We start from the raw sequence: 25,286 nt of genomic DNA, 5'->3' as shown, positions 1-25,286 counted from the left end.
TTCTGGAGGCATGGTGCTTTAGCGCCATGTAATTTGTTGCTCTCTGACCTTGCCCCAAACTGTCTTATTGCAGTGGACAACTAAGCCTTCTCATAGCACAGCCAGACCCCTCTGACCAGCAAAGATGCAGGCCTCTGTCTGTTCACCAGTATTCAGCTTCCCCTACTGTGTTCTGTATATATATATATAAATGAATTGGATGATTTTTTCATCACTGTATATTTATTTTTTAATAGCTTTGACATTTCATGTCTAAGAGAAGACACCACTGTCTCTCCTTAGTACAGGCATAGCTCATTTTATTGCACTTCATTGCACTATGTAGATACTGTGTGGTTTTTGTTTGTTTTTGTTTTTGTTTTTTACAAATTAAAGGTCTGTGGCAACCCTGCATCGGGCAAGCCTATCGGTGCCACAGTTCCAACAGCATTTGCTCACTTTGTGTCTCTGTGCCACATTTTGGGAAGTCTTGCAATATTTCAAACTTTTTCATTATTATTTTAGTTATAATGCTGAATTATAATCAGTGATCTTTGATATTGCTATTACATTGTTTCCCTGAGACCCAACAATGTTGAAATGAGGCCAATAACCCTACAATGGCCTCTAAGTATTCAAGTGAAAGGAAGAGTTGCATGTCTCTCACTTTAAGTCAAAAGCTAGAAATGATTGTTTAGTGAGGAAGGCATGTCGAAAGCTGAGATGGGCCAAAAGCCAAGCTTCTTGCATGAAAGTTAGCAGAACTGTGAATTCAAAGGTAGGTAAAGTTCTCAAAGGAAATTAAAGGTGCTATTCCAGGGAACACATGAATGGTAAGAAAAGTGAAACAGCCTTACTGATGATATGGAAAAAGTTGGAGTGGTCTGGATGGGAGATCAAACCAGCCACAACATTCCCTTAAGCCAAAGCCTAATCCAGAGCAAGGCCCTAACTTCTTTAATTCTATGTAGGCTGAGAGAGATAAGGAAGCTGCACAAGACAAGTCTAGAGCCAGCAAAGGCCAGCTCATCAGGGTTAAGGTAAGAAGCCATCTTCACAACATCAAAGTGCAGGATGAAGCAGCAAGCGCTGATGGAGAAGCTGCAGCAAGTTCTCCAGAAGATCCAGCTAAGATCATTCATGAAGGTAGCTACACTGAACAATAGATTTTCAATGTAGATGAAACACCTGTATATTGGGAGTAAAACATCATCCAGAACTTTCATAGCTAGAGAGAAGTCAATGCCTGGCTTCAAAATTTCAAAGGACAGGCTGACTCCCTTGTTGGGGGCAAAGGCAGCTGGTAACTTTAAAGTTGAAGCCAATGTTCATTTACCATTTCCCAAATCCTACAGCCCTTATGAGTTATGGTGAATCTACTCTACCTCTGCTTTATCAGTGGAACAACAAAGCCTGGATGACAGCACATCTGTTTACAACACGGTTTACAGAGTATTTTAAGCCCACTGTTGAGACCTACTGCTCAGAGATTTCCTTTCCAGATATGACTGCTCACTGACAATGCACCTGGTCAGCCAAGAGCTCTGATGGAGATGGACAACATCAGTGTTTTCATGTCTGCTAACACAACATCCATTCTATGGCCCATGGATCAAGGAATAATTTCAACTTTTGAGTGTTCTCATTAAGAAACACATTCCATAAGGCTATAGCTGCCAAAGATAGTGATGGATCTCGGCAAAGTAAGTTGAAAACGTTCTGAAAGGATTCAACATTCTGGATACCATTAAGAACATTCGTGATTCATGGGAAGAGGTCAGATATCAACATGAACAGAAGTTTAGAAGAAGTTGGTTCCAGTTCTCAAGGATGACCTTGAGGAGTTCAAGACTTCAGTGGAGGAAGTCACTGCAGATGTGGTGGAAATAGCGAGAGAACCAGAATTAGAAGTGGAGTCTGAAGGTGGGACTGAATTGCTGTCATCTCATGGTAAAACTTTAACAGATGAGGAGTTGCTTCTTACGGGTGAGGAAGACAGTGGTTCTTGAGATGGAATCTACCCCAGTGAGGATGCTGTGAAGATTGTTGAAATGATAACAAAGGATTTAGAATATTCTGTAAATTTAGTCTGAGAAGACTGACTCCAATTTTGAAAGTTGTTCTACTCTGGGTAAAATGCTATTAATTAGCATCACATGCTACAGAGAAATCGTTCATGAAACGAAGAGTCAATTAATGTGACAAACTTCACTGTTGTCCTATTTTAAGAAATTGCCCCAGCCACCCCAGCCTTCAGCAGCCACCACCCTGGCCACTCAGCAGCCATCAACACTGAGGCCAGACCCTCCACCAGCAAAAAGATTATAACTTGCTGAAAGTTCAGATATGGTTAGCATTTTTTAGCAATAAAGTATTTTTAAGTTAAGGTATGTACATTTTTTTAAACATAATGCTATTGCACATTTAATAGACTATGGTATAGTGTAAACATAACTTCTATATGTGCTGGGAAACCAGAATATTCATTTAACTTGCTTTACTGTGATATTTACTTTATTGCAGTGGTCTGGAATTGAACCTTCAATATCACCGAAGTATGTCTGTACAGAGCAATCTTAGGTAACACTACTGAACTGAAGGGTTAGTTACATGCTCTGATGCTCTTTGGAAGTAACAAATCTGCTCTTCAGCTGTTGGCTACTTGGGATCGGGAGAACATTGTGGTGGGCCTCAGTGGTCCTCTGAGTCAGGGCTCTATTGAATAAACAAACTTAATTATGAGTGAAGAAATAAATGTCACTGTCCTTTTTATTTTAATTGTAAAGAAGAACTAAATATGGGTATTGTGGTATTAAGACTGTCAGTTGATTTCTGTTAAAAGAGGATAGACAACCAATAGGTAATTTTCCTTTCTAAATTTCCTTTCCTTTCTAAATTCTTCTAAAGGAATTTGAATCACTACCTCTCCTGAAAAATATTTCAATGAGTTATTGGCTCATTGAAATATTGGCTCTCTCAACATGAGATGTCAGTATTTGAAGATAAACAATCCATGGCTTACATACAATTAAGATTCCTTAAAAAAAAAAAAAAAGTCCAGAATGTATCCCAGACTCTGAAATATAAATTTATTAGCTTAACAGTGCCTGAGTTAATCTATTAGACTCCAAAATACTGTAACAGTGTTTTGCACTACACGTGTATGAAAACCTAGGTTTAGGAATTTTTGCTCTTACCAAGAGCACAGCCTCACAGAAACATCTTTTCATGATCTGATGTTTCAAGCATTCATAAATTCCCTATTAAGCCTAAAAGGAATCCCCATTAATGGATCAGTTCATGTTTGAGCTTTTAGGTAACATCAATATAAACTGTCTACGTAAAATTAAGAAGCTAAGCAGAAATTCTCTTATTTTCTTGAAGAGAAATAAATTTAAGGCTTTAATTTATTCTCTGCAACTCATTCTTTTTTTTTAAACTGGTATTTTTATTTATGTATGTGGTATGTTCAGTTAGCCACTGTATAGTGCATCATTAGTTTTTGACAGTGTTCAGTGATTCATTAGTTGTGTGTAACACCCAGTGCTCATCACAACACATTCTGCAACTCATTCTAATTATGTATTATACCTGAGAAGCTATGTTTATATTTATAAGAACAATAAAACAGATCAAATCTACTTGTTTAATTGCTAAAGAGAAATGTATCATTTTAGCACAACAAATGGGAAAATCACTCAACTGGGAATCAGTAGAACTAGCTAGGTTTTGCTTTAGGCTCTGCCATACCTTTATGACCTTAGGCAAATCATTTAACCTCTGCAGGTTGAGTTCTGGTCTGAGGCCGACTCTTCTGTGGTTTAACAGGATGAGCTTGCAATTAGGAGAGATGCCCCTAGATGGTGCTGTTGTTCTGATTTAGGCTTTGTATTTTTTTTTTCCCCTCTATAATATACAGTGAAGTAAAAAAGGCATAGGTTAGAAAATGATTTCCTGGGTGCCTGGGTGGCTCAGTCAGTTAAGCGACTGCCTTCAGCTCAGGTCATGATCCTGGAGTCCCGGGATTGAGTCCCACATCGGACTCCCTGCTCAGCGGGGAGTCGGCTTCTCCCTCTGACCCTTACCCCTCTCATGTGCTCTCTCTCTCATTCTCAAATAAATAAAATCTTTAAAAAAATTGATTTCCTATTAGTTCTGAAAAATTCACTGTTAAGTATTCAAAATGGCATTGAGTTATGAATCATATGGCCCAAGTGCATCTGGCATTAATGTAAAGGAATTAACCATAAAAACGAATAAACCATTAATGACTATAATGAATTATCTCCTATTATAATTAGCCCAAATATCCATCACTATTTCTCTAGGTATATGTATCTAAGCCTAAGAAACTGAATAAAAACCAAAAAATTATTCTTAAGACTTGATGTATAACAAATACTATAGAAAAAAAATATTTTTTTTCCAAATGCTCGTTCTAACAATAAATCTTGATAAATGCACTGATTGTTTTTCACTATGACTGTTTCAGGCTATATTTAAAACCTGTGATTTCCATGAGCACAATGACAGATATATTAACCCCCCAGCTATGTAAACAAGGACATCTTTTTAAAAACTCTTAAGTATTTCAAAAGGATGAGAATAATTTATTAAGACTTCTCTAGGGGCGCCTGGGTGGCTCGGATGGTTAAGCGTCTGCCTTCAGCTCAGGTCATGATCCCAGGGTCCTGGGATTGAGCCCCACATCGGGCTCCTGGCTCAGTGGGGAGCCTGCTTCTCCCTCTCCCCCTGCTCATGCTCTCTGTGTCTCTGTGTTTCAAATGAATAAATAAAATCTTAAAAAATAAAAATAAAAAAATAAACTACTTCTCTAGTTTCAACCCACTAAAAAGAATTTGAAGATTCTAGTTTGAGTAGGCTTGGTTGTACAATATCAGGTTTCACCTAAAATTATGGAAAGGAAAAAGAATACATTCCTATTTCTCCCCTATGAAATTCACTGAGTATAAAAATTACGTTCAATCATTATAAGAGAACAAGAAGGTACCTATGAAAACCCATTCTGAGCAACATCTTGGCTTCTTGTCAGTTGAGTGGGTAATAAGTAGCAAGCAAAAAATTTGCCATGAAGGAGCAAAATGATACAAAACTTTGGGTTTTGTTTCAATAAAGATTTCTGTCAACAAGTTGAAGAGGAAAGATATTGGATCGTGGTGTATCCAAGACAGTATTGCTATGTGTGAAAGCTTTCCATTGAACTAACCAATCTACCAATCAACCAACCAACCAATCAACTTTTGTTGAGCCCTATATCATGCAAAGGGTTGGAGATATAAAGGTACCATCTCCATTCTCAAAAGACTCAGTCTAGTATGAGAAAAGGACTTTAAAAAGTTCAGTTCAGTTTATTATAGTGTCAAGTAGATTTACAACTATTGCACTTACCATTCTAACACAAGGCCAAAATTTAAGAGGGATATTTTTCTCCAATAAAGCTAGGCTTTCACGATCTTTAAAAAATGATGTCAAAATTACACAAGCAAAATAATATACCTCATGTCCTATTCCAGACACATCGCCCACTTCCTGCTGTTGAGCACCTTGCTGCAAATAAGAATTCAGTGGAGATAATGCTCTAAGTCACTATTTCTCATGAAATTACTCTTAAGTGAGATTTGACAAGAGTTTTCTTTATACTGTCCTCTTTAACCAAAATGTAAGAGAAACAGCTCCCATACTCCAAAATCTATTATAACCGGGTAACTGGAAGATGAAGTTCCATCAAAGACAAAGTAAACATCTCCTCCCTTACAGAACCCCACATGGTGTTCACATAATTTTTGACAACTGGCTGCCTAACTTTTTGGACAGTGGGAAACAATGACGAAAGCTAAAAAGTGGCCAAGCATATGAAACTCTTCTCAAAAATGGAAGAACATCGTGAAGGTTGTTGGGGAAGTGTTTTACATTTCCAATGAAATTCTATTCCATTGATCTGTCTGGAAGATTGTCTTCGACCTATTTGGCTTAAGCCCGTAAGCTGTAATTGATTCAGTCACATAAAGAACCACTTTTATCTTAAGTCTGGAATGTGTAACAAATGGATAGCAGGAACGCGGCTATTTATTTACTCTAATAATTTGCGCAGGAATAAGCTGGGGGAAAAATACCCAAAGAAGTATCAGCCTTGGGCCTTAAGTTATTTTTCATTCCGATTATAGTGGAAAGAAATAAGCTGTGGGGGTTTGGTGTTTTCTGTCTTAACAGTTGCTCTGTATTCTGAGATATATGTGATTCATAATGTACCACTATAACAAGACACAGTTTTTATATATTACTGGGGTAACACAAAGAAAATGGATTTTTCTTTGGGCACCAGTAAGTGTCAAAAGAATGATTGCAGATTCAGAAAATGTGCTTTATAATAACCCCGATAGCATAAAGTATACATGGAAGAAAGAAGGTGTGGCAGGTACGTGGTAGGGTTAGTTGTATTAGCAAGGCATTTCAGGATGGTTTTGGTTCTTTTGACTAAGATACATCAAATTTTAACCCCCTTTAAATCCTTGGACAAAGGGAAAAATACTTGACAACACAAGGAGCATTTGATGAACACGAGCTGATTCACCAAGTGCTTATAAAGGCTCCAGCTAGTTAATAAACTGCCTCACCTGAAGCAAAGATTTGCCCTGGTAATAAGGATAATGCGCTTAAATGGTTAGAATTAATCTGAATGTCAAAAATGAAATTTAGATTACCAACCATGTCCTGATAGTTACAGCACAGAGAATATAAAATGTCCTCTTTTTAAACTAAAGTAAAAAATGAAGAAGCACGGTTAATTTCCTTGTGCTGATGCAAAGATGTCCAAGTGCAACATCTGCTCATAAGCCTCCCCATGCTGCCACGGCACCCAACGCTTTCCCTGGGGGAAGTGTGTACTTGCCTTGCTGATCCTGCCTGACGTCCTCCTTGGTAGGATACCGGGGTGGTTCATGGGTTTCTACATACATGTATCAGTTACTCTGAATGAAAGAGGACTACAAAACCTAGACGTATTCTGCTTTCAGAAAATTGTAGTGTACCATGTACATAGATATTTCTTTCAGTTTACAAAAATAGTGCAAAAACATATCTGATAGTCAAAGTGATAGTTCAAGTGAGTTCTTGTGCCAAAGAACACAGTCAAGCTTCACCTTTAGCTGACTTGTAAAAACTGAACATAGTTTTTGGGAAATATTCCAGATTTTCCCATTAGTTCTCCACTCATCCAGTCATCATCTACAGATTCCAGCTCTGTTATGATGTCTCCAGCCTGTCAGAATACAGAAATTGGAAATAATGATTATTTTCTGTTGAGAATAAGCATGGTAAGCAGCCTCCTTGGAGAGGCATGGTTAATCTTCTCTTGATGTCACTCACTGATCTTGATTTGCCCAGTGGATTAACTGATATGCCCCACAGATGATCTAGACCTTAACGACACCATTTGCTTGTATGCCTCTTCTCAAAGCCCCTTCCTTCACTGTTTTATCACCCTCATTGCACCTTTATTTTCCCGCTTGCATTTTGTGCCCCCCCAAATTCACTACTCCTAATCCAAAATTCTTCTTTAAGAACAGTCCTAGATGTCATATAGGTTGTATCTATTTTTTTCATTTAACAATTATTTATTGAGCACCCAATATGTGTCAGACACTGTTCTGAGTATTACGCATACAGCAAGGAACAAAGGCCTCATTTTAGAGTAGGGAAGCAAATAAATAAGCTGACCCAGGAGGACAGAAAGTGTGGGGTTGCTATCTCATTAGTTCCAGTCAGGGAACACCCCCCTGAAGGTGACATTTTAGCAAAGACTTGAAGGTAAGAGGGTCCATGTGCTTACCGTAGATAGTCCTACTCTACACTCTATGCACTTTATAGGAATTAACTCATTTAAACAACACTGCAGTCCCAGAGTACTGTTACTTTGCCGTTTGAGAGAGAGATTTTTATAAACTTTTTTAAAGAGAAGGAACCCGAAGCTCAGAGAGATTAAACAGCTTCTTTGGGGCTGCATGTCTAGCTAGTGGACAGGATTCCAATCTAGTATGGTTTCAGGGCCGGTGTTGCTAAGCACTGGGAAACACAGCCACCACATTTTACAGTGGATTTTTTACTTAGAAAGGCTCTTACTATAACTGCCTTTTCTCAACATCCTGAGCATTTTGTACTATACATTCATTCTTCCACATAATGGTATCCTCCTTTACCATTTGGTTTATTCCATGCTTCTACGGCCTCACGATCAAATTTACATTCATTCCTGTCTTTAAAAGAGCTTCTCCCTGACTCAGAACATCTGATTTACCCTCATCAAGTTAGTCAAAGGCACTGTGTTGTCTTATTCATGTGTGAATTATAATTCCTCAACAGATGAAGACATCATTTTTGAAATTATCTCCTGAAACTATTTTGTTCTTTATGGATTCTAACCATTTCTTAGAATCTGGGTTTAAGATTCTCTCATGGTTCAGGATGACCCTGGCTACTTTTAAGAATCTCTATCAGGCTAAATGGATTTTATTTATAGCACCAGTACACTGCCCTCTGGAAAAATGGTTTAATTTAAGGCCTTTCTTTATGGAAAATGGAAAGGAAAAATGCTGACTATCAAATGTCATTAATTTACTTTACTCTGCCAAAATCCATAAAAATTCTGGCTGTTCAAAGTTTCTATTGTAAGTAAGTTCCTTCTGGTTCCTAAATTATAATATAATAGTTGAAACTTTTTTTGGGGGGGGGGGGACTCTGGTCCATATGAACCATGTCAGTTTTCTGATGGCTAAGACATTTCTTTTTCAAAAAAAGTTCTACTAATATTCTGTGAATATTTAATAAAATAATGATTAACAATGAATCCCTTAACTAAAAAACTCAAGAACGACCTTGTTTATAGTCAGTCATTTGTAAAATGAAAGCAACCTTTTTTCTGGAGAATACTATGAATTCTGTTATTTACACTGACGTAACTTAAACAAAGGCCAAAATGACATCCAAAAAATTTGAATTCAGATTGTTCACTTGCAGTAACATTTTTTGTAAAGATAAAAAGAATGGACATTTGAGCCACTGACTCCCATGACTAAAAAGGACGAGGGCAACAGTTCCCAAACACTTGGACTTTGAGAACCAAGAAATTAAGGAGGGGGGAAAAAAGGAACTGATACAAGGTTACCAAATTATAATTCTGCATAAGAAATATCATTTACTAACAGCATTTTATAAGAGAAATGACACTTTAATATGAAAAGGAAGAAATTCCCAGAATGTGAAAACTCCATAACAAAATAGAAAACTTAAACAACTTTATACTGATTTATCTCTGCATGCCCCTTACTCCGTGACTTCCCAATAGCACCTTCATTTCCCTCGTTTTGTTTTAGACAGGTTGTGGGGCACCTGCTGTTTTAAGTTTCCTCTTCTCCAATCACTCCCTGATGCTTTAATTCTTTCTATGGCATTCCTGCCTCTGGCTGAGTATCACGATGGAGAATTTCCCAGTGTCTGACTCAGGCTGTTCTGATGGCAACTGCTGCTAAACCCACCCTCCTTCCTCTTGGAACAGTCCCAATGTACTGTCCTGAGTGCCTTCCTCTGACCATGGTCCATTTGTAGGCTGGGGAAAGAGGATCATGGAAATATTCTGTTTTTACTCTTTAAAAAACAAACAAAAGGGGTGCGTGGGTGGCTCAGTTGGTTAAGCAACTGCCTTCGGCTCAGGTCATGATCCTGGAGTCCCGGGATCGAGTCCCACGTCGGGCTCCCTGCTCGACGGGGAGTCTGCTTCTCCGTCTGACTTTCTTCCCTCTCGTGCTCTCTCTCTACCATATTCTCTCTCTCAATAAATAAAAATCTTTAAAAAACAAACAAAAACAAAAATAAAAAAATTTAAAAATAAAAAACAAACAAAAAAGAAGAGGCACTTTTTCGGTAAAGTAAGATGAAATTTTAGGCTGCTTAAAAAAAAAAAAAAAACCTTTGCCAGGGCGCTTGGCTGGCTCAGTCAGAAGTACATGTGACTCTTTAAATCTCGGGGGTGTGAGTTCAAGCCCCACGCTGGGTGCAAAGATTACATACATATATACATACACACATAAATAAGCAACCTTTGCATAGGAACTTAACCTTTTGGGATCATTTCCCCAAAGTCTAGTCAGTATCTTTATGGACAAGACTCCAGTGTCTTATGAAGACTGCTGCCTGCAGTGGCCAACTGTAGTAGGTACCATCTGATTTCTCCATTGATTTCAAATGATATGACAGTAACAGGCTGCAAAAGCTATGGAGAGAATTATCCTTCACTAGGGCTACCAATGAAAATTCTAGTATTGCTGAGATCAGATGTTACAAGGCCTAGGAATAAGGAATTCATTTGGGGATTGTGGGACTATCAGGCCAGTAAGGTTTTAAAAGTACTTAAACGCCTTGCTGATAATTTAAATGTGCCCTATTCACCTTCTCTAATCTTGTCCATTAGAGTTAGGGTCTGAGATCTGTTCCTTCCCGGCTAATGATCAATACTCCACCCAAATGTTCCACTCTTCAGTGGAAGACAATTCAAAATTTATAGCTGTTTAATGCAGTTATAAAAAGATACACATTCTGACCTTGAAGGAAAGCTCATCTTCATTCTCCCCATGGAAATCATATAAGGCTTTGGCCTTCTTCCCCTTCAGTGCTAAAGCAGACATGCTTTTTGCCTCAGCTGTGAAGACATCAAAAATTTATATATACAGAGAGAGACATTGGACTAAAACACAAATCAAAAATTTTAAGAAGCCCCCCGCTTCTCATTCCTGGGACAGAATAATTTCAATTAATTTTGAATTTACTTAACTTGCAAAAAGATGATGTTTTCTTACCAGAAAAACAACTATACGGCATATATTTAGTAGACAAAATTAGCCATTATTATTAAGTGAAGGCATTTTTGTCTTTATTTTCCCCCACATCTCCAACAAAGTTCAAAGAGTTTGCATACATTTATGAATCAACTCTTTCAAGTGCAGGCAAACAAGTTAAACTGAGCATGGTCGGAGGGAAAAGGAGTATCTATCATTCCAAAGGTCTTGGGCTCCCCTCTGAGAGTAACAGTCATTTCTACAGTTGCCATACCTGGGCAGGGCCGCACAAAGACTGCTGGGAAAATCCCCTCCCTGTCACGCAGTCTGCCCTTGCACCACTCAGAGTCCAAGTGCTCAAGGATCAGGATCCGGTCTCCCCTCCTGAAGGATAAGTCATCACTGGTCTCTGCTGTAAAATTGTGAAGGGCTTCACACCATTCTTCAGAAAGACTACTAACCTGTTACAAACCAGAAGTTTGGTAAGAAATGTGAGATTTTATTTGACATTGATGTCTATAAAGCTGAAAAAAGTAGTGGGGAAAAAAAAGAGCTAAAGGGTCAAAGATTTCAAAGCCTGAAGGCTTCTTTAAATCACCCAAGACTTTATATCTGCTACCAACTTTCAGAAATAAGTTTCCAATAACTTTTTTCTTAAAATAGAATTCTAAATGACAGATACGATGAGATTTGTAGCTTTTCTGCTTTTAAGGTATATACAATGCCTAAGCAAAAACTTTTTGCTGATTGTGATCTTAACATCTGTAACATGAGTTACATTAAAAACATTAGGTAAAAGCATATGGTATTTATGTACAGTATTTATGACACTATGAAAAAATTCTGGTGAAGCATATAATTTTCAGTGAAGCTCTTCTTTACCTAAATTAGGAAGGATCAGAATGGGTCTGTTAATTCCAGGTCTTTACCTGATTCAGAGGCTATCAGATTCCATCGTATAGGACTTCATTAATTCACCCTTTTAATTTTATGAGGTATAGTTAGCGTTAAGGTTGGTGGGGTAATAACCCAAACATGGTAGGTTAGTTGATGGAATGCTCCAACAAGAATACCTTTACCCCACACACATCAGAGGAAGGATTTGCTCTGCAAAAAGGTGTCTCTGCCAAGTCAGGATGGGAACACTATGTTCGAGGAGTTCAAGCAGGGAGGAGAGGAAAATGCGAAGGAAAATGCGAAGGCAAAGGCTTGGAGCCAGACAGGTCTGGGTTCTAGACCGAAACTCAGATTCGTCTTAGTGTTGCTAAGTGTTGTTGTGAGGACTGAATGAGATAATGCATGGAGCACACTTGGCACAGCACCTAACATATCTGAAGTTCGCCACAACTGATGGCATATAATACAAAAACAACAACAAAATAAACAAAACCCCCTCTTGCTCCTGCACTTGAGTAACCATATCTTCAAGAATGGTACTTTCAACTCCCAAGAAATACAGGTACTATGTGAACATTACCTTCTGGAGAACTGTAGTCACCCTCTTTCCTGTTTGACTTTATCAGTGGGCAGGGATCCAAGAATTCAGGGACACACAGCCCAATTACCAGTGACATTGTGATAAACAATGACCCCATCAGGCTCACTCTTCTAAAATAGGTCATTTTAAAAACAATGGAAGTCATCCACATTCCTATTCTGCTTAACACTTTTAAAGTCATGCTATACAGCGTAAAAGTTTTAATCCATTTTTTCTCTTTCCCATTATAAAAATAATACAAATGTTCCCAAACATTTGGCAAGTTCGAAAATGTATGAAGAAGTAGGGAAAAAACCCACCCCCTATAATCTTACAACATAAAGGCAACTGCATGTTAGCAACTTAAGTATATTTCCTTCTAGTCTTTTTATGCTATATATTCAATTTCCCTATAACGTATGTTTTCCTCCCATGACATTTATTTTATAAATCTAGTATTCGTGGACTCAGAACATTCTCCTAATAATGGTCACATTTAGATGCTTCTAATTTTTTCCTATTATAAAATCACCACTATGACCATCTTTGTGACTAAAATCTTTTTTTTTTTTTTTTGAAGGGGGGAGGGAGCAGGGGGAGGAACAGAGGTAGAGGGAGAGGACCTCTAGCAGACTCTGAGCATGGAGCCCCATGTGGGGCTCGATCCCACGACCCTGAGACCACGACCTGAGCTGAAACCAAGAGTTGGATGCTCACCTGACTAAGCCACCCAGGCACCCTTTAAAAAATTTTTTTAGTATCAGTCACAAGAGTATCTCTTTTATGAATATTCTAATCATGTCTCTTTCCCCGTTTGCTGTCAGGGTTTGCAGCATGTCTTTATAACCCATTTGTACGAGCTCTATTATACACAATAAAGACAGTAACCAACTATCCATTTATTTCAAACAGTTGCTCCATGAAATGAAAAATGGTTTATAACATTTTCTCTTGGTAATTATGATTTTAATATTCTTCCCAGAGATGAAACCCAGTTTCAATAGTTGCCTATTCAAGCAGCCTACCTGAGAATTTGCACCATAATCATCTTTTTTGGTCTTCGGTGGTACCTTTGTGTCTATGTTAAAGAAAAAGAAAAAAGTTAAAACTTTAGATATATGTAAAGACCATGTACTAGCATTGGAGAAAAACTGCAGAGAGAGTAAGAAGTCTGGGACTCTAGATCAGTCTCTTCATGTACTGGCTAACTCTGACTGGTACCATCCTCTCTGGGCTTGTTTTCTTTACTGTAAAGTGGGGGATACACATTAGTTATACTAGATAGTCCACTTCTGTTTCAAAGTTTTTGATTCTTCGCCATTTCTGATATGAAGCTAATGCTCATTACCTAAAACACCAAAACCAGATCTTTGAGAGATTATAACAATGGCTATTCCAATAATGACTATTACCATTTAAAAATAATTTTTCTTTCTACTTTAAAAAGTATGAATTATTAATCAGCTTAAGTATTATCGTATTATTTGGTTTAGTTGAATTAGGACAGAACAAAATAAAAAACCGTATTTTTATACTCACTTAAAACACTGGCACCAGAGGTGGGATGGTCCTCCACGAGTTCTACAAAGTTAAGGGGGAAAATCCCAGTTCTGTCTCGAAGTTCTCCTCTGGCCCATTCTTCATTCACATACTCTTTAAGAATAATAATTTCTCCCTCCGAGAAACTTAACTCATCCTTCTGGTCTCCAATATATTCAAACCGAGCGATACATCTTGGGCCTCTGAACAAAGAAGATCATGGTTATGTGTTAAACTAGAGAGTACTAACTTTCAAAATGCTTTAAAACCTTCATTTGGTCTTTCAATAAATATTTACTCTGTGTTACTATGGAACAAGATACACTAGGCATAATTTAAAATTTTCTGTGAAAAAGGGTCTATTTCTAAATGATAGTTCTTACCTTTTAGGTATGAACCCATTCACTCAAAACGCTAAAGAAAAAAAGGCTAAAGTCAAGGTCACAGAGTACATGCAGAATTCCAAATGAGTGCCTGAGGGGCCAATCTACGTTGGCACATCTTTTGATCACCTTTACTTCATTCCATGTCTTTGTATGCTTGGGCCACAGAAATCCATGGCTGAATCTGAACCCTCTCAATCATAACTGCACTGAGTTTAGGAGTGCCAACCCTGAGAATCTCAGGGCAAGACATGAAACTTCCATGGCAGAATGCAATGGGCATCAGCTGGACAGAGGAGATGCTCAATATATGATGAATCATCAGTGAGTTGTCTATATAGATACATGGTCTTCACAACTACAAAGTTTGAAGAAAACAAACTGGAAAAATTCTAAGTCTTAAACTTAACACTGTTGTTTTAAAGATGATTTCTGTAATTACCTTTAAAAAAGACTTCACTTCTGAGAATGAGAACAATCTTTTAATGATCTGCAACTGTTGACTGAAAATAAGATAAAAGTAGAGATAAAACTGTGTCTCCAGAAGGCATGGTTTAATACCAAACCTTCGCTTTAAGGCTTAAAAAGGAAGTCTCAATAGCAACAATCAAGGGGATGCAACTGCCTGAAGAGACAAGGTTGGTCCTGGCACCAATCCAAGTCTGATATAAGTCAGGTCAATGGATCGGCGGCTGTGAAAGCCCACTTTAAATTCAACCTGCTGACACAGTAAACACTGCTTAAAAATCGGAGAAAAACTGAGCCTGAAACAGAATTCAACTATTGTGACATCAGAAGTTTTCTTTTTTTTTTTAAGATTTTATTTATTTGACAGAGAGAGACACAGTGAAAGAGACAAGCAGACACAAGCAGAGGGACCAGTAGAGGGAGAAGCAGGCTTCCCATGGAGCAGGGAGCCCGATGTGGGACTCGATCCCAGGACCCTGGGACCATGACCTGAGCCAAAGGCAGATGCTTAATGACTGAGCAACCCAGGCGCCCCAGAAGTTTTCTTATTTGTGGTAACCTTTGCATTTATTTTCTGAAGTCCTTGGAGAGCATCTCCTTATGTCTGACCTATTCAAAGACAGGTTTACAGTCTTTAGCAGGTAGTGAATTCTACTAATTTGCTCATCTAACTGGAATATAGAGTTGCACTGTGGTGGTGTTTTAAATCACCAAGGAATTACAGTGGTGCGTGAAAGGGTATATAAATTCACGGAAAGGTCTTCAGACATAAAGGAAGACCCCTCCAACTTAACTCTTCCTTTACTTTCTTTTCATTCCTCTTAAAAACAAAACAGTGCAAAATGTCTAGCAGTTTTTGTAGGGTTCCGATTTCTATAGGGTTAAAATATCTTCGGTGACAAAAATAGCTGAACCTTCTAGGGGTGCCTGGGTGGCTCAGTCATTAAGCGTCTGCCTTTGGCTCAGGTCATGATCCCAGGGTCCTGGGATCGAGCCCCTCATCGGGTTCCCTGTTCAGCAGGAAGCCTGCTTCTCCCTCTCCCACTCCCCCTGCTTGTGTTCCCTCTCTCGCTGTGTCTCTCTGTGTCAAATAAATAAATAAAATCTTTAAAAAAAAAAAAAAATAGCTGAACCTTCTAAATAATCTGCTGGTAGCTAAACACAGGAAGACCAAAACAAAATGCATCGGATAACGAAATGGTCTCTGCTCAAGCTCAAGCCAGGCTGTGTGTGGAGGGCTGCAGGAGTGAGTCAGTGGCTATCTGTACGTCCTGTATGACATGGAGCGTCGCTCCTGCCCGCTTCTGTTGGCATGCTGCATTTCTCAGAATTTTAATCTACTAAGGCTTTTTACTTTTATTTATTCATTTACTTTTTAAAAAGATTTTATTTGGGGGGTGCCTGGGTGGCTCAGTCGTTAAGCGTCTGCCTTAGGCTCAGGTCATGATCCCAGGGTCCTGGGATCGAGCCCCACATCAGGCTCCCTGCTCAGCAGGAGGCCTGCTTCTCCCTCTCCCACTCCTCCTGCCTGTGTTCCTGCTCTTGCTGTGTCTCTCTTTCTGTCAAATAAATAAATAAAATCTTAAAAAAAAAAAAGGTTTTATTTTTAAGTAATCTTTACACTCAACATGGGGCTTGAACTTACAACCCGATCAAGAGTCACGTGCTCTTCCAACTGAGCCAGCCAGGTGCCCCCACCACTAAAGCTTTTTAAACAAGTTTTCCTCATAATTACAAAGACACGCTGAGAAGGTGAATAATCACACGTATCTGAAGTGTTTCAAGTTTGGTAATTCGTCCTCCTTTACGTTTTGTGCAAAAGAACACAAATAAAACTTACTTAACACAATGAGTTGAAACGGATTCTCTTTTCCCATTTCCTCCTTCTGGAATGTCAATCTGTAAAGACAACGTCAAGGCAACAATTTTTTGTTTTCAGATAAATGTAAGGCTAAGTAATTAGGAAATATGGGATTGAAATGAACCAGTCTAGGTAGGCACTAAACTGATGAAGTAGTACCATGGGTGCTGAAAGGTAAGAAATCCAGAATTTGAGTTTTGCAAAAAAATACGTAACCTGGGATATAGCCTCTCTTGAATAGCCAATCAATCCTCTTATTTGCTGGAATAAGCACATTGATATCGCTCTACCGTGGACTGGGTTCTCTCTCTCCCACATCCTCTAAGTTGAAAACTTCAGATGAGGAGGACAGAAGACAGAAACTAGGCAGCAGGCACTCATGCACCACCCTACCAATTTCCAAGCGTTGGTAGAATTCTGCCAGACTTTCCTGAACCCCAAATAAAACCTTTCAATCAAACTTGTGAGGTCTCTCTTTTTCCTCACTCTGGACCATTTTCTTTTCCTTCAGTGTGAATACGGAAGGAAGAAAGGAATGAGTACTCAGTGATCATCTATTAAGTGGCAGGCACTTTATAGAATACCTTATTTACAAGGCTCAGTAGAGCTGGGCGGTCATAAAATATTTGACCATAATGCACTAAGTCTGAAAACTAAGTTAAGGTTTTGAAGTTTATATGAAAAGAATCAGCACCCTTCCTGATAAATTCTAAAAGTTTTAGAACAATTTTTTAAAGTTGTAGGTTTACAAGTGGCATTTATACCAAAATGTGGCAGATTCGGTGTGACTGATTTCAGTGTGGTCACTGTGCTTTTTAAAGTACTGCTACATTGGGCAGAAGAAAAATGAGAGAGTGCTAAAACTAACATTATTCTTAATATTAATTTAGAGAATGTGGTAAAGATTTCTCTAAAGAATCAGGGCATATATATATTGGAAAATTTTTAAGACCCGCATTTTAGAATTCAAGAGACTCAAACTCATTTATATTTGAAAAATACAGCTGTTCTGTTGTTTTGTTTCCTAGGTTTCTGATGTAATGGAAAATCCTTGGCTTTTTCCCCTTCAAACAAGCTGTTAATGCTCAATGATTTAAGCTAGCTTTACTGATATCTTCCAGCATCAGTAAGTTATAACAGGGACTGAGTCATACTCTTCCTATTGATATAAATATTCAAATGGCATTCTGATTTTCTCTCCATGTTTCACAGATACCCGGGCTTAGCACTGGGGGGCTCTACAATATGGACTCACATATTGTAGGTTGTGAGGGCATAAAAAATTCTGATGCTTTAATATAATTTTTCCCAGGGGCACCTGGGTGGCTCAGTCGTTAAGCGTCTGCCTTCGGCTCAGGTCATGATCTCAGTCAGGGTCCTAGGATCGAGCCCCGCGTTGGGCTCCCTGCTCCGCGGGAAGCCTGCTTCTCCCTCTCCCACTCCCCCTGCTTGTGTTCCCTCTTTCGCTCTCTCTCTGTCAAATAAATAAGATCTTTTAAATATATATATATATATATATATATATATATATATATATATATATATATATATATGTATATATATGTAATTTTTCCCAATCAGATTTGAAGTTATTATGTGAAAAACCATGAATGGACCACTACCTCCAATGAAAGTACTTTAGTATTCCCAAATCTTTTTTTTTTTTTAAGATGGAAATAAATGGGAATGGAAAGGATGAAAGAAACCAAAAGTGAAATGTACTCTAAAGAAAATAAGTGGCACCATAACCTCAGAAAACATTCCTTTGGAACTATCTGGTACTATTTAATTGTTGTTTACTAAAGGTTTCAAAGAGTTAATATATATCATTTAGTGCCTACCCACCCCTCCGAGTTGGTTCGCCAGTTGACCTGCAGTCATTTTCTACCTTAGGATTTCAGATAGCATTTAGGCATTAAGTTCCAATACTCCATATAATATAATAATAATTAATCATAATCTAGTCGAACAAACCTTTATTTTTTGAATTTTCCAAATACCAGATACATCAATGGAAGAGCATGAACTAGAATATAAGAATCTAGGCTTCTGTTTTTTTCCAAACTGCAAGTTACACAGAACCCACAGAATATACGACGAATTTAAACAAGCACTACCCTACTTACAATTACTTTGATGTAGTTGGCAGGAAATATGCCAATCTGGTTTCTACATCTCCCTCTATACCAATCTGGGTCTATTTTTTCCAGAAGATAAACAATTTCTCCAGAAGTGAGGTGCAAATCATCAGCTTGCTCTGTAACATAAAATTATAATTATGTATATGATGAATTCTCTTGGTTGCAGATTTGATTAAAGCAGAGCACAAAGTAACATTTACTTCTGTTCACTGAGGCAGTATGTTCTAGTGATTCTGAGAACAGATTACACCAATCAAATTGACTTAAAAATATATTATTTTGGGGGGCATATTATTATTATGAGCTTCCTCTTTAAAGACCAAATTAGATGCATTTACCATGCATTGGTTGATAGGTAATGGTTAAAAAAAAAATTGTGCTGGCCAACGGTTCCTACTGGGTCAATATAAACCCTTTGCTGAATACATAATTGAACAATGAAAGAGTTTATAGACATGGTATATTATTCTCAATCATGCTTAAAAATCATTTTAATCTCAAAATATTTACTAAAGGACTACTACAGCTCTTTAGGAAGCAAATGTACTCACACTAAAATAAAAATCATTCTACCAAGTAGATCAAAAGAGGTGTTAAATAAATCAGGAGTTTATTTGTAGCCTTGCAATCTTGGATATAAGAGGTATCTAAAAATTGATTACAGGGGCGCCTGGGTGGCTCAGTTGTTGAGCATCTGCCTTCGGCTCAGGTCATGATCCCAGGGTCCTGGGATCGAGCCCCCATCAGGCTCCCTGTTCAGCGGGAAGCCTGCTTCTCCCTCTCCCACTCCCCCTGCTTGTGTTCCCTCTCTCGGTCTGTCAAATAAATAAATAAAATCTTTAAAATAAACAAAAATAAATTGATTACAAAAAAATGTATATTTTCATCTCGTAAGTAACAGCTAAGCTATATGTGCAGATTTTGCAACTCTTAGGAGAAAATTATTTCACTTTTTAAATTAGAATGAATTTCACTGTAATTATTAATTGGTATGCACTGTTTTTAAAGAGTTAAAAGTTTGCAATTGGTAGGCAATTCGCTCTTTGTTCATTGTAAGGGAATCCCCCCAAACCCCCTCATTCTGCCTCCCCTCACTCTTTCTCACAGGGAATTTCAAAGGCAAGGGAATGCAGCTAAGCTCTCTGGAATGGCTGGGTACAATCGACCCTTCCTGAAGGCAGGGTGATAGATAAGATGGAACTCTGTTGGCACAGAAAATGAAGATGTCCTCGAGAGGTTAACTCAGGGAAGATGACTGCCTGGGGATCCTAAGGCTCTATAGCACTTGATTATTTATGTGCTTACCTGCTGGAAAATCATGAAGAACAACAGCATGAGGGGCACTACTGTCAAGAGGCTTCTGAGCATGGTTTGGATCCTGAGTGGGGAAAACAGGGCTTTGAGTGAAGTGTGCAGGATGGATCCTGGATTTGCTATTCACTCTGAGACCATTTTTTTTTCCCTCATTTGAATCCTCTTGACACAATTACATTCTGAGTACAAGATGCAAACCACACAGTTGAGCCAAACAAGGGAATCATTATCAAGTTGAAAAGGCATGTGTCCTTGCCAAGGGAGGACAGAAATAACGCTCAATTGTAACATCCCCCAGCATTTTTTTTGAAACCAAGAGAGTAAAATAAAAGGGAATTAACTTTCTATTTTTATTATTATTTTTTAAAGATTTTATTTATTTACTTGACAGAGAGAGAGACAGCCAGAGAGGAGGGTACGCAAGCAGGGGGAGTGGGAGAGGGAGAAGCAGGCTTCCCATCTAGCAGGGAGGCGGATGCGGGGCTCGATCCCAGCACCTAGGGATCATGACCTGAGCCGAAGGCAGACGCTTAACGACTGAGCCACCCAGGCACCCCTATTATTATTTTTTTAAAAAAAAACTGGTACCATTCTACTCTGAAGTAGTGGTTTTTGATCTGTGTACCTTGCCAAGGTCGCTTTTTCCTTAAATTATGATCAGTACTAAATCTCAAGAACAGAGCCTTAAAAGTTGAGTCTTCATTAAAATGGTAAAAGAAGAAAGCTCTGCAATTTATACTCTCTTGCCTTTCATAATGAAAAGAGCTAATGACTTCCACAAAAGTATAATTCACAAAAAGTAAAATCTATTTCATTTATTACCACTTAACTGAGTGCTTTCTCTAATTTGAAGGCCAACAACACTACTTCCCATGCCTCGCCTGGATTTTCTATTTAATCTAAATGGTTTATTCAACAGTAATTCTAAGTAAATTAGCAAAGAGAATTCAATATTCTCTACCCATGTAGCCAACTTCCTAGATTGGTTAGGGGAGAGCGTATAGTTGAAGAGTGACCTTTTCTCACTGACAAGCAGTTGTTATTCTTGTTTAATGTGAACAGACAGGGTTAACACCCTCCTCCTCCTCATCTAATCTGACTAAAAGGTATTATTTGGAGTTATAACTTAAAACTCTTCAACACTCGCAAACATGTGAACTAAATGAAGGCAGATTTATTATCTCATCTTTCAACCAAAATGCCCCCTGCAGAGGCATTCTGTATTCTCTCAAGTCAGACGAACAGAAATACTAATTGAGGCCAAGACCGTAATGGCTGATGGCAGCTCACAACACTAGCCTACCAAAGTAACCCTGATATTTTCTTGGAAGCTGCTCAGTGCTTTTCTCTAAGTAAATGAGCATGATGGGATTTTCAGGAATTGTGGAAAGAGCTATGAGGTATTTGCAGTCGGGAAGGGCTTTAAAAAACTATTTACTTCAGTTATTATAGGTGTGTATGTGTGTGGTTTTCATTATTTTTCTGATTTACATCTGTGGAAAAAGGAATGACTATTCAGTAAATGGTCTCAGGCTAGATGGCTATCCATTTGGAAACAATCAAGTAGGAGGCTTACCCCAGACCAAACACAAACAAGATTCTTCAAAGGGCCCTACAATCTGAGCATAACCAAGCATGGGAGGGTGGATGAGGCGGGACAGTAACTTGAGCCTCCCAATTATGTTTCCCTTCTCTGTCTTCAATGCAAGGATTTCCTCAGCAAAGCTGCTATCAACCCGGCCTGGCAGCTGAGGGGCAAGAGACACAGGCTTCACAGGGCCGGCCACAAGGGGTCAGCACGACTCAGACCACGCCATCGGGGGGGGGGGGGATGTCTGGGAGGTCAATCGAATATATTCCAAAGCTCCTTCTAATAGGACTATAATTGCTGATACAAACGAGTCATAAAAAATGCTAATATTTAGCGTGTACTCACTATGTACTACTCATCAGGTTAAACAGCTTATATGCATTAATTAGCTCTTCTAAGTTTTTAAACCTCTTTGAGGTATCATTCACAGACCATAAGAACCACCCATTTAAAGTGTACATAGTTTTTGCAAATTCACAGAATTGTGCAACTCTCACCAAATCTAAGTTTAGACCATTTCTATCACTCCCCAAAGAAACTCCCTCCCCATCAACAGTCACTCCCCCTGCACCTTCCCCACGGCCCTTGGGCAACCACCAATCTACCTTCTGGATTTACCTCTTTTGTACTTTTTATATAAATGGAATCATACAATAAATCAATTCTAAAAAAAACTCTGTGGAATTATCACAACTATTTCCCACATTAAAAAAATGAAGTTTACGGCGCCTGGGTGGCTCAGTCGTTAGGCGTCTGCCTTCGGCTCAGGTGGTGATCCCAGAGTCCTGGGATCGAGCCCCGCGTCGGGCTCCCTGCTCCGCGGGAAGCCTGCTTCTCCCTCTCTCACTCCCCCTGCTTGTGTTCCCTGTCTCACTGTCAAATAAATAAATAAAATCTTAAAAAAAAAAATTTTAAGTTTAGAGAGGTTAAAGAACCGCCTGGGGTGATGTATACTTAACTGAAACCCAGCTCGCTGGAACAAAAATCTTTGCTCACAACCAGGCCCTAGGTAACCACCTCCCACTTCCCATGATCTGAGACATGCAACCTCAACTGGTAATGTTCATTACTTTCTGTTTACTATGGTAGGGGAGAGTAGAGCTCATTTTTAGAATTTTTTACCTTAAAACTAGGCTTACAAATAGGTAAGTTTTATTTTTCTAAAAAAATATAACGCTAGCCAGGAACCCAGAGTCTAAAGAAGGCTTCATTTTTGTATCGCCAGTAGTTGGCCAATGGAGGCCAGGTGTCTTCAAGTCTTTGGGACAAGGGGAAGGAAGGTAACGTTCAAAGTGGAATAAACTGGGACACCTGGGCAGCTCAGTCGGGTGAGTGTCTGCCTTAGGCTCGGGTCGTGATCCTGGGGTCCTGGGATCGAGCCCCACATCGGGCTCCCTGTTCAGTGGGAAGCCTGCTTCTCCCCCCACTTCCTGCTCTCTCTTGCTATTGCTCTCTCTGTCTCAAACACATACATGAAGTGGAAAAAACTTTGGACTGTTGTAAAAGAATAACTTCTAATTGTTTTTAGCTTTTTTTTTTTTATCAAGGAAAGCTTTTTGGCAGTACAACTCCTAGTATTACCCACCAGTGTGTTCTAAGAGAAGGACAGCTGTGACAGATGGATAATGCTGTACCAAAACGAAGAGAAAATGAGCAACAGGAGAACTTTTCCTGTGTGGACTAAAGTTAGAATTTCAGTATCCTAGCTGAGACTACTTTAACACATATCTTCTCTGCTCTCCAAAATACCAACTTTTACATTTCTTAGCAAACTTCAAAAGATAAACTGCCTTCTAAGTAGAAAGAATTGGACTAGATTTTGAAAACTAGGACAAATGGTGAACCAAATACTTCCCCTTGAGTTAAATGATAGGTGGCTATTATTTTTCATGTGTGCCCCGTTAACTACCAGATAGTGAAAATTTACCTGGATAACTTAAGAAGCTCTTTTACAAATATACCTCTATAATAAATCATTCAGTGCAATTTTTCTTGCTAAACAAATGACCTTCAACAATCATTGTGTTCTCCCAGGCTCCACAAATTCGTTAGGCCTACACTATGACTTTAGGTTGTTGGATTACATTTCATTTCATTATTTTGAGCTATAATCAGAGAAATGAAGGTTACTCTAAGCTTAAATCTCAAAGGGAAGTGTTTCTTAATGTCAGACTTAGCATTTATAGGGCCCCTTAAAAATAATTACTCATTCTGGGAGAAAACTAATCTCTGGCACTTTGGTAAACATGTTTACATTATTTCAAAAATAAATAGCTCTCGCTCTGGCCGCTGTAAGTCAGCATAAGATGAAGCAGGCTAACCACATGGTAGCCATTCTGTGTAGCAAAGTGATTAGCATGGCAGTGGCAAGTCTTTTAGAAGTAATTTATTCTTAAAATGAAATAAAACACTACCGTAATTTCTACTCTGGTTAAAATAAGCGTGCTAATAAAAACCTGAGGATGAGATATAATTAATAGTTCTATGAAATGTGCTGCCGTGTGTGATATGAGGGCTGTACAGTATTAATTCCTTACGTTTGGTCTGCTTCTAAGATGTTCAAGTGGGGTGATAATCTTTATCTGAGACAGGTGAACTCTGCCAATATCTTCTCCCTTTTGGCATTCCAAGTAATTATTCTCTGCTTGCTTCAGCATCACAAGTACGTCCCCACGCTGTAAGGCACAATACCATGCTCTGAGGCAATTATTATTTAATAAAACATTACTTTTTTCATATTTTAATCTTTGGAGCCTAAAGCATGTAATAACGTAAAGCACTAACAGCGGCCAGTGATTTTTTTTTTTTTTTACATTAGTCGGTAAAGAAAGAGCTCTACTTTACCTTACAGGAGAGTTCTCCAGGGTTTTGGGAGACAATGTCTTCATTGGCAATTCCATGAGGCACAGACAGCTTAAACACAAACCCATAAAAGGATTATTCGCAATCATATAACCTCCTCATAAGCTGCTGATAATGTGGAGATTTCACATGTGTGCCTAATGCACAACTTCTCTAGCAGTTAAACTCTTGGCTTGGCTCCCTCAAGCTCTTGATCTGGTGGGGCCTGCCATTTCTCATGAATACTCACAGTCCTTGGGGATGTGCAGTTGAGCCCACAGGATGATGGCTTAATGTGGCTACAAGTGCCTTTTAACAAAACACAACCTGGAAGTTCTGTTCTGTAGGACAAGGCCCACCAAGTCCCCTGAGCATCTGGATCAATGCTCAGCACCTGACTTCACAGTCTGTCAGGACTGGTCTTTAATACAGGGTCCTCCATGGCTGTCTTCTGAAGGCTGGAGGGGGACTGGAGCCTCCGCCCTAGTGCCTAACTGACTGCTCCCATTTGCCTTGAATCTCACTTTCTCCTAGTCTCTTTGATACCAAGTGTCTACTTAAACCTAGTTCACGGCCTGACCCGGGTCACTTCCTGGCCTACCCAGCTGTGTGATCTGAGAATGGCTTTTCTATCTGCAGCTCAGCCTGGCCAGAGGGCTCTGCTCCCAGCCTTGGTAAATTCTGGCTGATGAGTACAGGTCAGAGGGCCTATAAAATATAAAAGGCATACCCAGAAATGTGAGCACACAAGCTCACTTCCAACAAGGAAAGGGAGGCTGCTGGGACCCTTCGATCACTCAGAAGCAGACTCAAGAGTGCAAGGATGTGTGGCCCTGTAAGGCTGG

General features: G+C 38.9%; 1 protein-coding gene across 1 annotated transcript in view; it reads right to left on the bottom strand.

Annotated features, from left to right (window-relative positions):
• Positions 1 to 5,383: 5,383 nt before the first annotated feature.
• The window catches only part of SH3D19 (SH3 domain containing 19), a 53,544-nt gene continuing 33,641 nt past the window's right edge, over positions 5,384 to 25,286 (bottom strand). The window contains exons 11-20 of the mRNA XM_088021329.1: positions 24,445 to 24,513; positions 24,138 to 24,275; positions 20,001 to 20,073; positions 18,681 to 18,811; positions 16,534 to 16,592; positions 13,843 to 14,045; positions 13,329 to 13,381; positions 11,101 to 11,287; positions 10,593 to 10,690; positions 5,384 to 7,258 (exon numbers count right to left, since the gene is read on the bottom strand). Of these exons, the coding sequence (XP_087877455.1) occupies positions 7,142 to 7,258; positions 10,593 to 10,690; positions 11,101 to 11,287; positions 13,329 to 13,381; positions 13,843 to 14,045; positions 16,534 to 16,592; positions 18,681 to 18,811; positions 20,001 to 20,073; positions 24,138 to 24,275; positions 24,445 to 24,513 (1,128 nt within the window). The 3' untranslated portion in view covers positions 5,384 to 7,141. The remainder of the gene's footprint in view (positions 7,259 to 10,592; positions 10,691 to 11,100; positions 11,288 to 13,328; positions 13,382 to 13,842; positions 14,046 to 16,533; positions 16,593 to 18,680; positions 18,812 to 20,000; positions 20,074 to 24,137; positions 24,276 to 24,444; positions 24,514 to 25,286) is intronic.

This window comes from Eumetopias jubatus, unplaced genomic scaffold (genome assembly GCF_037043125.1).
Source record: "Eumetopias jubatus isolate StellerSeaLion01/CBP00866 unplaced genomic scaffold, mEumJub1_p1.0 scaffold_2, whole genome shotgun sequence".
Lineage (NCBI taxonomy): Eukaryota > Metazoa > Chordata > Mammalia > Carnivora > Otariidae > Eumetopias > Eumetopias jubatus.
This window is presented reverse-complemented; position numbering and strand designations above follow the sequence as displayed.